Here is a 12,698-nt window from a genome sequence, read left to right on the forward strand (position 1 = left end):
ACAAAAACAAGACTTAATACTCTTCACTTATATCTTTCAGTTATCTATTTTTAATATTTTTGCCATATTTGTTTCATTTCACACATTTTAGAGTCCTCCAAAGTAAGTTACAGATATATCTCCTCCCTAACTACACGTATCTCAGAGAGTAAGGCTGACCTTCAGACCGCTGCACCAAGAACTGCAGCACTAGTCGGCATCCCGTTTACTGCGCACCCACTCCAGCACCCACTCCACACGTTCTAATTCCCCTCAATGCTCTTTGCAACTAAATTTTCTTGATTAGAATCCAATTACCATGTACTGACCTTGGTGTATCCCTTCAATTTCCCTCACAATCCCCTGTTGTAACTACAACACTGACTTCTCTGGAGACTCCAGTGAGCTATTGTGTGAAATGCTCCTTTTTGTGTGTCTGACTATTTCCTCGTGATCAAACTTAGGTTAAAATTTCCTGTGGGGCAAGACTATTATCAAGGTGAAGTCTGTCTGCTTGCTGTGGTGCTGGATCTGACCTGTCAGGTCCCAGCACTATAAAGCACCGTTTCCTCTGCAATTAAGTAAAGTGAAAGATGAAGCTTCAATAACGCAAACAGGCTGCTGCTCAGCGGCTTTCCATCAAACGCATCTGAGCATCCACTAACAACTTTCCTGAATCAAATGCACACTGAAGGATGCAGATAGCTTCCCTTCACACCCACTATTTCTTTTTTTTTCTTTTTTTTTTTTAAATTTATTTATTATGCATACAATATTCTGTCTGTGTGCATGTCTGCAGGCCAGAAGAGGGCACCAGACCTCTTTACAGATGGTTGTGAGCCACCATGTGGTTGCTGGGAATTGAACTCAGGACCTTTGGAAGAACAGGCAATGCTCTTAACCACTGAGCCATCTCTCCAGCCCCACACCCACTATTTCTTGTCTGTTTCCTATAGTCATAGAATATTTTCTTCAATGTTTTAAAATCCATTACTACCACTCCTTTTTCTTTTTTTTAAATAAGCAGGAACAATAGTTTATTGGGTATACTGTAGGAGGTGAGCAGACTGAGTAGTAACCAGAATACTATTACCTATAACAGGCAGTGTCCCCTCAAGGTACTTACAGCTATAGCTTGGTGGAAGAGCACTGACCCAACATGGAATCGGTTCTGGGTTCAATCACCAGCAATGAAAAACAAGGAGGTATTGCTAATTTTTTAAAAAAAAAAAAATCACTTAAGCAAAACAGTTGTTACTCACTGTTCTTTTCTTGTTTTTTATAACCTTAGAATATTTATTTTTGGTTTTTCAAGATAGGGCTTCCCTTTGTAGCCCTGGCTGTCATGGAACTCGCTTTATAGACCAGGCTGGCCTTGAACTCAGAGATCTGCCTGCTTCTGCCTCACAAGCACTGGGATTAAAGACATGCAACACCACCAGCTCTTTTCTTAACATTTATTTTTATTTAATTTTTTAAAATTTAAATTGATGTTTTACCTGCATGCATGTCTGTGTGAGGGTGTTGGGTCCCCTAGAACTGTACTTATACACAGCTGTGAGCTGCCATGTGGGTGCTGGGAATCAAACCCAGGTCCTCGGGCTGGAGAGATGGCTCAGTGGTTAAGAGCATTGCCTGCTCTTCCAAAGGTTCTGAGTTCAATTCCCGGCAACCACATGGTGGCTCACAACCATCTGGAATGAGGTCTGGTGCCTTCTTCTGGCCTGCAGACATACACGCAGACAGAATATTGTATACATAATAAATAAATAAAATGTAAAAAAAAAAAAAAGATTAAAAAAAAAAACAGGTCCTCTGAAAGAACAGCCAGTGCGCTTAACTGCTGAGACCTCTCTTCAGCCCTCAACTATTTCTTTTTTATTTAATATATATTTGCTTAGTTTTATTCAGTGTGTAATAAAAACAAAATCAATCCCTGAATTATTTTGTACTACTGGAAAAAAAAAAGGCAGCTGAGTCCATTACAAACACCCCCCTAACATAATATCCTTTATAAACTGCCCAGAGTTTGAGCCCGTGGTCCACCTACTTCAGATCCCAGAGTACAAGTATGTGCCACCATGCTTGGCAGAGCATGTCCTTTGATGGCACCAGACAAGGCAATGCCAGCTACAATCACAACCCACATTGCTACTGCTGTGACTCTAGAAACAAAACCTACCTGTCTAAGAATATATCCGGGAGTGGTGGATAGGTCTGCATGTCAGGAACTCGCTCGTGAACAATAACCATAATGAAAGATGTAAACCCGAATACTATAAAAACGTACACACAACTCAGTATGGTCTTCCAGTACTCTGGGTCCAGTCTTCGAACAGAATGCTTGTTTTTGCCATTCATGTACTGGCACTGATCAGAGTTCAAGTCAGTGACGGGTCCATCGCAGTCGTGCGTGGGCTCTCCATTGCAGAGCCAGTCTGCGCTCTGAAGAGCACTGATGAACGGAGGCATGGGACTCATAGGGCTATCACTGTTGTATCCCATCTCCTCCAAAACATCAACATGGATTTTCTGCAGTTTTCTGACTGAGAGCATTAACCTTTTAATGTCTCCTAGGACTTTGATTTCCAGAGGAGGAGATCGAAGATCATATTCAGTCAGTGTGAGTAAAGTGATTCCATCAAGTCGGTGCTTATTGCATAAAATGTCCACATATTCAAAGAAACCTTCATCCTTCAGCCACACCGCTACATGCTTGGTAGTCCAGCGGCGAATGCAGAGTTGACTGGGGCCTGCCATTTCTTCCTCCACTGCCTGGCAAGAGAAAACAGGAAAACAAAACAAAAACTTTAATAAAATCTTTACAGTAGTCCAACATCTTCATTAAAGACCAAATGCAAACAAGCATATCAAAAACAATAAAGTACCTATACTGCCCTCACTGGCTTCAACAGCCAAAGAAACAAAAGTTATTCAGTAATTGTCAGAGACCAGCTTCAACAAAAATGCCACTTACCAAGGATTAGAAAGATAAGAGAACGGAGACATGAAAGAAAACAGAGACAGGATGGTACTGGGAGGGAGGGATTCCAGAGAGTGCTGAAAATCACCTGCTTCAATTTCCAACTGCTTAAAATACATGACCCCCAAAACTAGGAGTAAGATAAAAACTTTAACATGATACAAGGAAATGAACAGACCAGTTGAAGATTGCTGGGCAAGAGGAGCCACGCTCACACCCTAGACCAAAACATTCTGTAGGCAAATAAAAAAAAAAACAAACCTGTAGATAAAACCACGGGTTTATCACCTCCCTAAGGGAGTAGAACTTAGTTGGATCCTTAGACTTTTGTTTAAGGTCTAAATATTAGCCACACCTGTTGACAATAACCTGAGAGATCAGAACTCTCTGGTCTAAATCGAGGTGGGACCTTTGAGGTAGAAACACAATAAACTTGAAGGAACAGAAGTAAGTTTCAACTCTCTGACCTTTAGACAAGGTGAAAATAGGCTCACATTTTTGGGCCTCCACGAGTAACAAGTGACTTCAGACTAACATTCTAATCATTTTAAGAGGTTGATGGCAGATGTTTTGGTTTTATGAAGGGCAGTTGTTGACTCTGAACTCATACAGGACACGGCAAGTGATCTACCCTGAGCTATACCAGCAGTTTTAATACTTTAGAGAAAGGTGTTTTACAGGTGGAGTTTCCACAGCATTTCAACAATTACTTCAAAAGATTACCATGGAGAACAACGGAAAGAGGAAAATCTCATTTTAATATTTTTTTATAAAATGCAATCTATAAAAGACATATGGAAAAAATTAAATCTCTGAAATTGTCATGTTCATGGGAAAAATTTTCCCCACTTGAGGTGGAAAAGAATTGTTCCAGGAAATTTTAGATTTGTACATTTCAATAATTTAGCCAACAGATAAAAAGATTTTAAAATAGCTATGAATTTGAGCTAAGTTCCTTTGAGTTCTTGAAAGTCCCACTGCAGAACTGAAAAGGAACTTCTGGGAGATAGGGGTCAAAGTTTTAAAAGAGAACTGTCATTTCAATATACTCAAAAATATGAAGCAAAATTCAGATTATAATTATAAGTTATTCAGCTATAAATTCAGATTATAGTTATAAAAGGCTACTTAATGCACTGTTTTTAAAAGTACTGATAAGTTTTGCTACTTTGATCCTGCTCAGCTATTTATGTTCCTTTTCTTTGTGAAACCTGGGTCTACTTCAAGTTTATAAAGTGTATCAGATACATAGGAAGCAAAGGCCGATACAGAAAAAAGAAAACCAAAACTACTTCTCATGTGCCTACTTCTCTGACTTTTAAAGCCTGAGGGTTTTCTGAATTTCAAATAGCTCACTACATTCCCTTCTGAATAATGTTTAAAAACAGGAGTTATTTATTTTTTTTAAAGATTTATTATGTTCTGTCTACATGTATCCCTGCACACCAGAAGAGGGCACCAGATCTCATTACAGATGACTGCTGGGAACTGAACTCAGGACCTCTGGAAGAGAGGGCAGTGCTCTTAACCTCTGAGCCACCTCTCCAGCCCCCAGGAGTTATTTTTTAAAAAATCAACAATGATACAATCAATATCTAGCTTAAAAAAAAAGTTGTAGTAAAGTGTTCTGAGGAGATATAGGTTTCTTTTGTGAAAGTTCATTATACAATTTGCTTTAAAAAGCAAAACCAAACATTAGTACAAATGCATATCCTCCAGGACACAGGTCTCCAGAATGCATGAGACAGTCCATCTTTTTCACCTCCCGACCAGATGATGCTCAGATCTCCTGATTTAAGCGTTTATCTTGGCTTTACAGCATACATTGTAGACTAAGAACAACTTCTCAGCTTCTTTAGGTTAAGGAAAGCAAAAGGCAGGTGATGCTACACAGCCGTCCCTTCCCACACAAACACTTGTTAAAGACTTAATACCACTGAACAAAAACAGATATTTTAACCAATGAGCTCACCCATATCATCAAAAGTATTCATGAAATAAGAGACACCCTTGATGAAATTCACCCAAAGATGAAAATGTCCATCATTAAATATTGTCTTGATACCAAAAAAGCAACCCTCATTTTCAGAAAGCTTAAAGCTGTATTTCATTATCAATCCACATTTTTTCCAATCTTAAAAAATTAACAATGTATGCATCTACAAAGGGTTTGTATTTTAAGTCTGCTGCAGTTACATATAGCATATGTAAAATTCCCCTGAACTATGGTTTTGCCCTTTCTGCTACATCTGTATCTTCCTTTCTCCCAAGTATGCTCTGACTAAATCATCAAACTTGGATACCTAACAAGACATGCTATAAACTCAGCAGCAGTTACCAAGTAGCAAACCTCATCCACAAGTAAAATTCTCTGCTTTATCTGGATTCTTCTACTTTCCCTCCTCTCCCATGGCTCACCACCAGCGGGTTCCACGTCACTCCCATCCTCGCAGCATTATTCTTTGGTACAGTTTCATCTCATACTCTGAGCAAAATGATTCTCTTCTTTCACATTTCTCCCCCATATTAACTCACCAGTTCTTTCAACTTCAATCAAGCTAACTGGCTTTGATGCCCAAGCCTCAGCCACTAGAAAATACAAGTTAGAACACAGAAGTCTCCTGGACGCCTTTGAGCTTGTTGTGGGAAAGCCTTCAAAGCATGACACATTTCACCGCTCTACCTCATCAGGTCAGTGCATGTCCTTTAATTGTGTGCTACTACATAATAGTTACAGGGTCCCAGTAACCAGTACTTAGCCCCAACTGTGAGAACATGTAGTAAGAAGGAATATTAGAAATGATAGCAAGCTTCAGCATCCATTTAATAGTCATGTTGCACCACAGGAATTCCAGGGAACGAAAACTGAGCAAAGTATACGACGGACATTGGTTTTATACAAATCAATAAAAAAATTTTGGTCAGTAAATGTTCAAGGATGCTTTTCCACTTTAACTAATAATTGATTCACATCAATTATTACTATCAGTTATTAATAATAATTAATATTACTATCAATAGGACTGCTGCTTCTGGCCAAGTTATAAAAATAGAAAAAAATTTACCCTCTAATTTGAAGTAATCAAATAATAAATAAAAATACACGAAAAAGGGGCTGGAGAGATGGCTCAATGGTTTAAGAGCACTGCCTGCTCTTCCAGAGGTCCTGGGTTCAATTCCCAGCCACCACATGGTGACTCACAACCATCTGTAATGAGATCTGGTGCCCTCTTCTGACCTGCAGGCACACACATAGACAGAGCACTGTACACATAATTTTTTTTTTTAAATCTTAAAAAAAAAGACATGAAAAAGATTCAAAATGATGGCTATAAGCTGAATTCCAGAGAGACAGTAAGCAAATGAGGTAGCTCATATTACTTCAGCTTAATACCTTGAGAGCTTTTAGACCAGGAGAGGCGTAAGACAAGAAACCCAGGTGAGTTGAAGCCTGGAAGACAAGCTGAGCTGAGCTGATCAAAAAGCCTGTATTTGTGGGGCTGAATACCACAGAAACACTCAGACGGAGAACTGCAGAGATACACAGAGTCTCCCTTGAATACTCATCAGAACATGCATGTGTCAAAATAAAGAAACCATCCAAAAGCATTCCCAATATAAACAACCACAAAAGCCAATTCCAATCAGACTAACCAACAGTTCACAATTCATGGGGTTTCAGAAGAATACCACATCATCAGTGGGGCAAAATCAAATCTAAAACCACAGTTCTCAACTAAGGCTAACTCCCCTCACAATCCAGGGAAAGTCAGCAGTATGTGTATGAATGCTTCATTGTCACCACTAGGTGAGGGGGGTTACTAGCTTGTAGGAAGTAGACACCAAGGATGCTGGTAAAAATCCCATAAAGCTCTCAGCTGTGGTGGTACTCACCTGCAGCCTCAGCCCTCTGAAGGCCAAGCCAAGGCAAGTTCAAGGCCAGAGCGTACTATACAGAATTCATCAGGGACTCTGTGTGCTGTCTAATTTTATCTAACTTGACACAGGCTAGGGCCATCTGAGAGGAGAGAACTCCAGTTGAGAAAATGCTCCATAAGACTGAGCTGTAGGCAAGCATGTAGAGCGTTTTCTTAATCAGTGATTGATAGTGGAGGGCCCAGGCCATTGTGGGTGGAATCATCCCCGGGCTGGTCCTGGGTTCTATTAAGAAAACGGGCTGAGCAGCCATGATGAGCAAGCAAGCCAGGAAACAGCACTCTGCCCGGCATCATCTCCTGCCTCCAGGTCTTATCCTGTGATGACTTCCTTCAATGATGAATACTGATATAGAAATATAAGCCAATTAACACCCCTCCAAGTTGCTTTGGTCATGGTATGATGTTTCATCACAGTAGTGGTAACTGTAAGACACCCGCCCTCAAAAAAAAAAAATAAAACTGTCAGGAATGGTGACAGTATATGTTTTAATACTAGCACTCAGATGACAGAGGCAAGAGGGTCTCTGAGTTCAAGGCCAGCTTGATCTATACAGCAAGTTCCTGTTGTAGGAATTTAGTAGAGTCACTGTATCTGGGGTAGTACTAGGATAAAGAGCTTCCCTGTATCTAGGATTAAACACCGGAGAGAACAGCAGTTTTCTAGAAGTACTCTGACCTTCACGAATCTTAGCTGTTTATCTGAAGGGACATTGCAGCCTCCCCTGACTTTGCCTAAGGTTCTTGTACTAGCAGGTAAAACAACTGACACACAGGAAAGGACTAAAGTCCTGAGGGCATGTGACGCTTCCCTCCAGAGGGGCATAGATTAGACAGAACCTTGCTGTGAGGAAATACTTCAACCAAAAAACAACTTTGTGTAACAATCCATGAATATGCCTGGCTGTTCAGGGTTTAGATCTTCGGAGGCTGGACCTCCCTGCTGCCACACAGCCCTTAAAATTTCACCTCAGAATGACCTCTTTTTTTGACCAACCCATGCAACACAGAACATCCTGCCAAGTTCCAGACCAACTAGAGTTACACAGTTACATAGAGTGACCCTGTCTCAAAACAAACAAAAAGGATGAAAAACCAGCAGAAAAGTAGTGTACTGGAATCCTCTCTACAAACAAAAGAATTGTTTGGCTACCAAATGTCATTTTGCTGCTAATGAAAAAAGTTACCCTAGGCTACACATTTCTCTGATCTAGCCTCACAAATCTTAAATACATCTTGCAAGTTAAGGAATCTTTATAGGATATGTAAGACTAGAATCCAAAAGCAAGACATTATAATCCATGGGGGGAAAAAATCAATAGAAATTGATCAGAACTGACAGAGATAACAAAATTAGAAGGTAAAAGGAAATTTATAATTATGACAGCTGTATCATACATTTCAACATGCTACATAAAAATAGGTGTGCCGGGTATCTATTCTGCCCCTTTAGGAGACAAGCCATGCCCACCCCCACCCCCACCTGCTGAGGCAGGCAGATCTTCCTTCCTGCTTACAGCCTGACTCTCTTCCGTTTCTCTCTCTAAGAGGCAGCTTCTGTCTCTCCCCCTCTTTCTCCCTCTCTGTTCTTCTTCCCTTCCCCCTCCATAACCCACTAAATAAATATCCAACCTCACTCTGCATGGCATGCCTATCCATGTCTCTGTCTCTTTCCCACCCCTGCATGTTTCCCTGCCCAGGATCAGCCACCGCTCTGGGACCTGCAGCAGTCCCTGCCTGGGACTGGATGCTCTCAGGCCCCCCTACCCACTGCCTGCAGCCACATGGCCTGCTGCCTGCCACCGGGGATCCTGCAGCATTTTTATTAATCCATTACACTGGGAACATGCCTATCACCCAGCACTGAGGAGGTTGAAGTCAGGCATATCTAGAATTTGGGGCCAGTCTGACCTTCATGGTGAGTTCAGCAGAATCCCAGCTGTATCCACCCCCCCCCCCAACTAGATAAAGAGAAAACTAGGTAACTCCCTGAGAGAAGCTCAGGTCTCAGGTGTGTCCTACTTTCTTCCTGAGGCCATCCTCCTCCTTTCCCTTAAGCACCTTGTTTAGAATCTATGTGGGAAATCTTTTCATAAGCACCTGTAACTCTAGTTCCAGGAGACTCTGATATCCTCTTCTGGCTTCCATGGGCACCAGGCACACACATGGTGCACAGACATGATAGCAGAAATAACACCCATACACACCTTTACCTCCAGAGCCATCTTGCTACTTTATATAATTAACATCTATAAACCTTATTCAAATGTCTAACAAAGCCCCCAACTCATGTGCATCTTTCTGGAGTGTGTACACATGAGGTCAGGTGCTGATGCAGAGTTTCAGATTCCCGGGGGCTGGAACCACAGGCAGTTGTGAGCCTTGTGACATGGAATCTCGGCTTCTTTATAAGAGCATTATTGTAGCTGTAATCACTGAGTCAAGCATGGTGGTACAGGCCAGCACTCAGGACTCAGGAGGCAATTGCGATAAAAAAGGCACCTTTGGAAAACCTACTAGTATCTGATTCCATGAGGAAAGCCTTCTTCCTAATTGTGCATGCTTAGTATAGAGGAGGCCATGAAAACTCATCCCCAGTGCGTACATACATATAGAAAATTTAAAAACAATGTAAACCATCAGAAGGTTTCTAGAACTGGTTAGGCATGGTGGTGGATGCCTGTAATCCCAGCACACCTGATATTCAGAGGCAGGCAGATCTCCTTGAGTTCCACGCTAGCCTGACATACATAGCAAGTTTTGGGTTAGCCAGAGCTACATAGTGAGACCTTGTTTGAAAAAACAACAAAATCAAGAAGTTTCTACTATTACTGTCAAGTTAGCAAGACTGTTACATAAAAGTACAACATACACAACACACAGCTGGCTCAGCTGGTAGAGTGTTTGCTTGCCAGGCAACCATGAGCACTTGAACTGGCTCCCCAGTATCCATTTAAGAACCACTTGAAAAGGCTAGGGTAGGAGGATGTCGTGCTATTTTGTTTATAATCTAACATAAAGCTTGCCTGAAGATCACAGTGCAGAGCTAAACCACTAGTTAGCCATAGAGGCCAGGCAGTGGTGGCACACACCTTTAATCCCAGCACTAGGGAGGTGGAGGAGAGAGGAATATAAGGCAGGAGGAGACAGGAGCTCGGATGCAGTCTGCAGTCTGAGCACTGGTAGGGGTAAGAACTCTAGTGGCTGCCGCTCTGCTCTGACCCTTCAGCTTTTACCCCCTGATATCTGACTCCAGATTTTTATTATTAATATCAATAAGAATACGTGCTACACCAGGGCGGAAAAGGGACTATAGTAATTTGTCTATAATCCCAATGCTGGGGATCCCTAGAGCTCATTGGCCAGCCAGCCTACTCAAATCAGTAAGCTCCAAGTTCCCATATTCAGTAAGAGATCTCATCTCAAAAACAGATGCGTATATATGCATGCATGCATCTCTGTATTTGTGTGTGTGTATATATATAATACATACTCAAAGAGCATTTTGTTTTTGTTTTTGTTTTGTTTTTTGAGACAGGGTTTCTCTGCTGCGTTGGAACCTGTCCTGGAACTAGCTCTTGTAGACCAGACTGGTCTCGAACTAACAGAGTCTCTACCTCCTGAGTACTGGGATTAAAAGCATGCACCACCACCGCCCGACTTCAAAGAGCATTTTAAAACTATAAAAACTGCCAGGCGGTAATTTTTGAAGTTCATGTTGGTACTTAACTAGTAATCCTCAAATTGGAGATCACCCTGGTGTCCTACCAAGTGAGGCCTTAACTCAAACAACTCAGGGTAGTAGGGATCAGACCCCTGTTGTTAGGCCACTGAAATCTCTAATTATCAGGAACTAAACTAATCTGGTCAAAAAATAAATTTAAGAGAGCTGCTGTGCTCAGACTGTTTTAAATTGCATGACTAGTGTCCATAGGAAAGATAAAGTCCAATTTGTTTCGTGCTGTGCAGAACAGTCAGCTACTTTTGTTTATCTGTTATCTAGTGAAGTTTAATTCTGACCCATTGGTAGTCAAAGGCTGAGTGCAGAAGTGAACTGCTTGTGTCTCAATACTTCAGGGCTTTTGTTGTTGTTGTTGTTGTTGTTTGTGTTTTTTTCAAGACAGGGTTTCTCTGTGTAACAGTCCTAGTTGTCCTGAAACTACCTCTTGTAGACCAGACTGGCCTCGAACTTATAGAGATCCTCCAGCCTCTGCCTCCCAAGTGCTGGGATTAAAAGCGTGCACCACCACTGTGCAGCACTTCAGGGCTTTCTTAATTTCTCGTGACTTCAGAATGTACCTCTAGTTTTCATCTTAAAATGAAATGCTCCATTTATATGTACCAATTAACTTTTCAGAGCTGGGGATATATCTTGGGGGCAGTGCCTTGGTAAGCATACACTTTCGGGAAAGGAAAAGATACCAAGCTTTACATGCAATGCTTTTAAGTGTGGGTCAAGATGGGCATGGTGGTTCTGTCTGTGACCCCAGCACTGTAGGAAGCAAAGGCAGAAGGATCACAGCGAGTTTACATATCAAGAGCCAGGTCAGCCAGGACCATATTGTGAGGCTCAGTAGCAAAAGACAAAAAGTGAATCAAGATTTAATAATATAACTGAGTTAGTGTTTAGATAACATCTTGGATTCTTTGCTATGTTTTTCTGTTTATGGGGATCTGACCTATGGTGATGTGGAAATAGTAATAACATGGTGAACATAACAGTATGTAGTGAGTAGTGCAGTGTGCCATCACCGTGTCTCAACAGGACAGCACTCATGGTACGCAGAGGCTCTCCTTAAAGTTTATATATAAGAAATATAACTAGTAGTTTATAGGGTTTTTTTTGGGTTTTTTTTTTGTTTTTTTTTTTTTATTTTCGAGACAGGGTTTCTCTGTAGTTTTTGGAGCCTGTCCTGGAACTAGCTCTTGTAGACCAGGCTGGTCTCGAACTCACAAGGAGCCGCCTGCTTCTACCTCCCAAGTGCTGGGATTAAAGCTGTGCACAACCACCACCCGACTATAAGGCATTTATGTGTGGGTGCGTGCACCCATGTGTGTGGCCCCAGACAATGACACTGGTGTCCTGCTCTGTCACTTCCCATCTTACTCCTCTGAAACGCTTTCTCACTAAACCTGTTGCTAAGCCAGTGGCCAGCAAGCCCCAGTAAATCATCCCGTCCCCACTGCCAACAGTGTGGCTCTTTACATAGGTGATGAAGATCTGAACTCAGGTCCTCCACACTCGTGGAGCGAGCATCCCACCTGCAGAGTTATTTCCCCACACTCTAGCATGTTCTCTCTCTGTGTGAAATGAAAAAAAGTTAGAATAAACCTAATTTGAAGTCTGGTTTTTTTTTTAAAGATAATTTCACTTAATTCTAAACCGATGGCAGGGTTCTGTGAATACCTGTAAATATCATTGTTATCTAAATTATTCATAGAACTCAAAACAGATCACTGGTTTGAGACAGAATCTCCTTTAATTCATTAAATAGCCAAGGATGGCCTTGAATACCTGATCCTCCGTCACCCAAATGCTAGAACCATAGACATCCACCATTTTATGCAACATATACTTTTTTTGTTTTGATTTTTGTTGGAGACAAGGTTTCTCTGTGTTAGAGCCCTGGCTGTCCTGGAACTCACTGTGTACACCAGGCTGGCCTTAAACTCAAAGAGATCAGCCTGCTTCTACCTCCCTCGTGCTAGGATTAAAAGCATGCGGTAGCATGCTCTACTCAGATATATTTTTTAAAAACTTTTTTTGTAATTGTTGAGAAAGGTCACACCATATATAGTCC

The 12,698-nt window shown here is 41.4% G+C and overlaps 1 protein-coding gene across 2 annotated transcripts in view; it reads right to left on the reverse strand.

Annotated features, from left to right (window-relative positions):
* LOC121434952 (sphingomyelin synthase-related protein 1) overlaps positions 1–12,698 on the reverse strand; it is a 49,996-nt gene that overhangs the window by 19,207 nt on the left and 18,091 nt on the right. For both annotated transcript variants that reach the window (XM_041633945.1, XM_041633946.1), the window contains exon 2: positions 2,162–2,754. In XM_041633945.1, the coding sequence (XP_041489879.1) occupies positions 2,162–2,754 (593 nt within the window). The remainder of the gene's footprint in view (positions 1–2,161; positions 2,755–12,698) is intronic.

This window comes from Microtus oregoni, unplaced genomic scaffold, assembly GCF_018167655.1.
Source record: "Microtus oregoni isolate MIOR12 unplaced genomic scaffold, Mior012 000045F_ref0000178, whole genome shotgun sequence".
Taxonomy (NCBI): Eukaryota; Metazoa; Chordata; class Mammalia; order Rodentia; family Cricetidae; genus Microtus; species Microtus oregoni.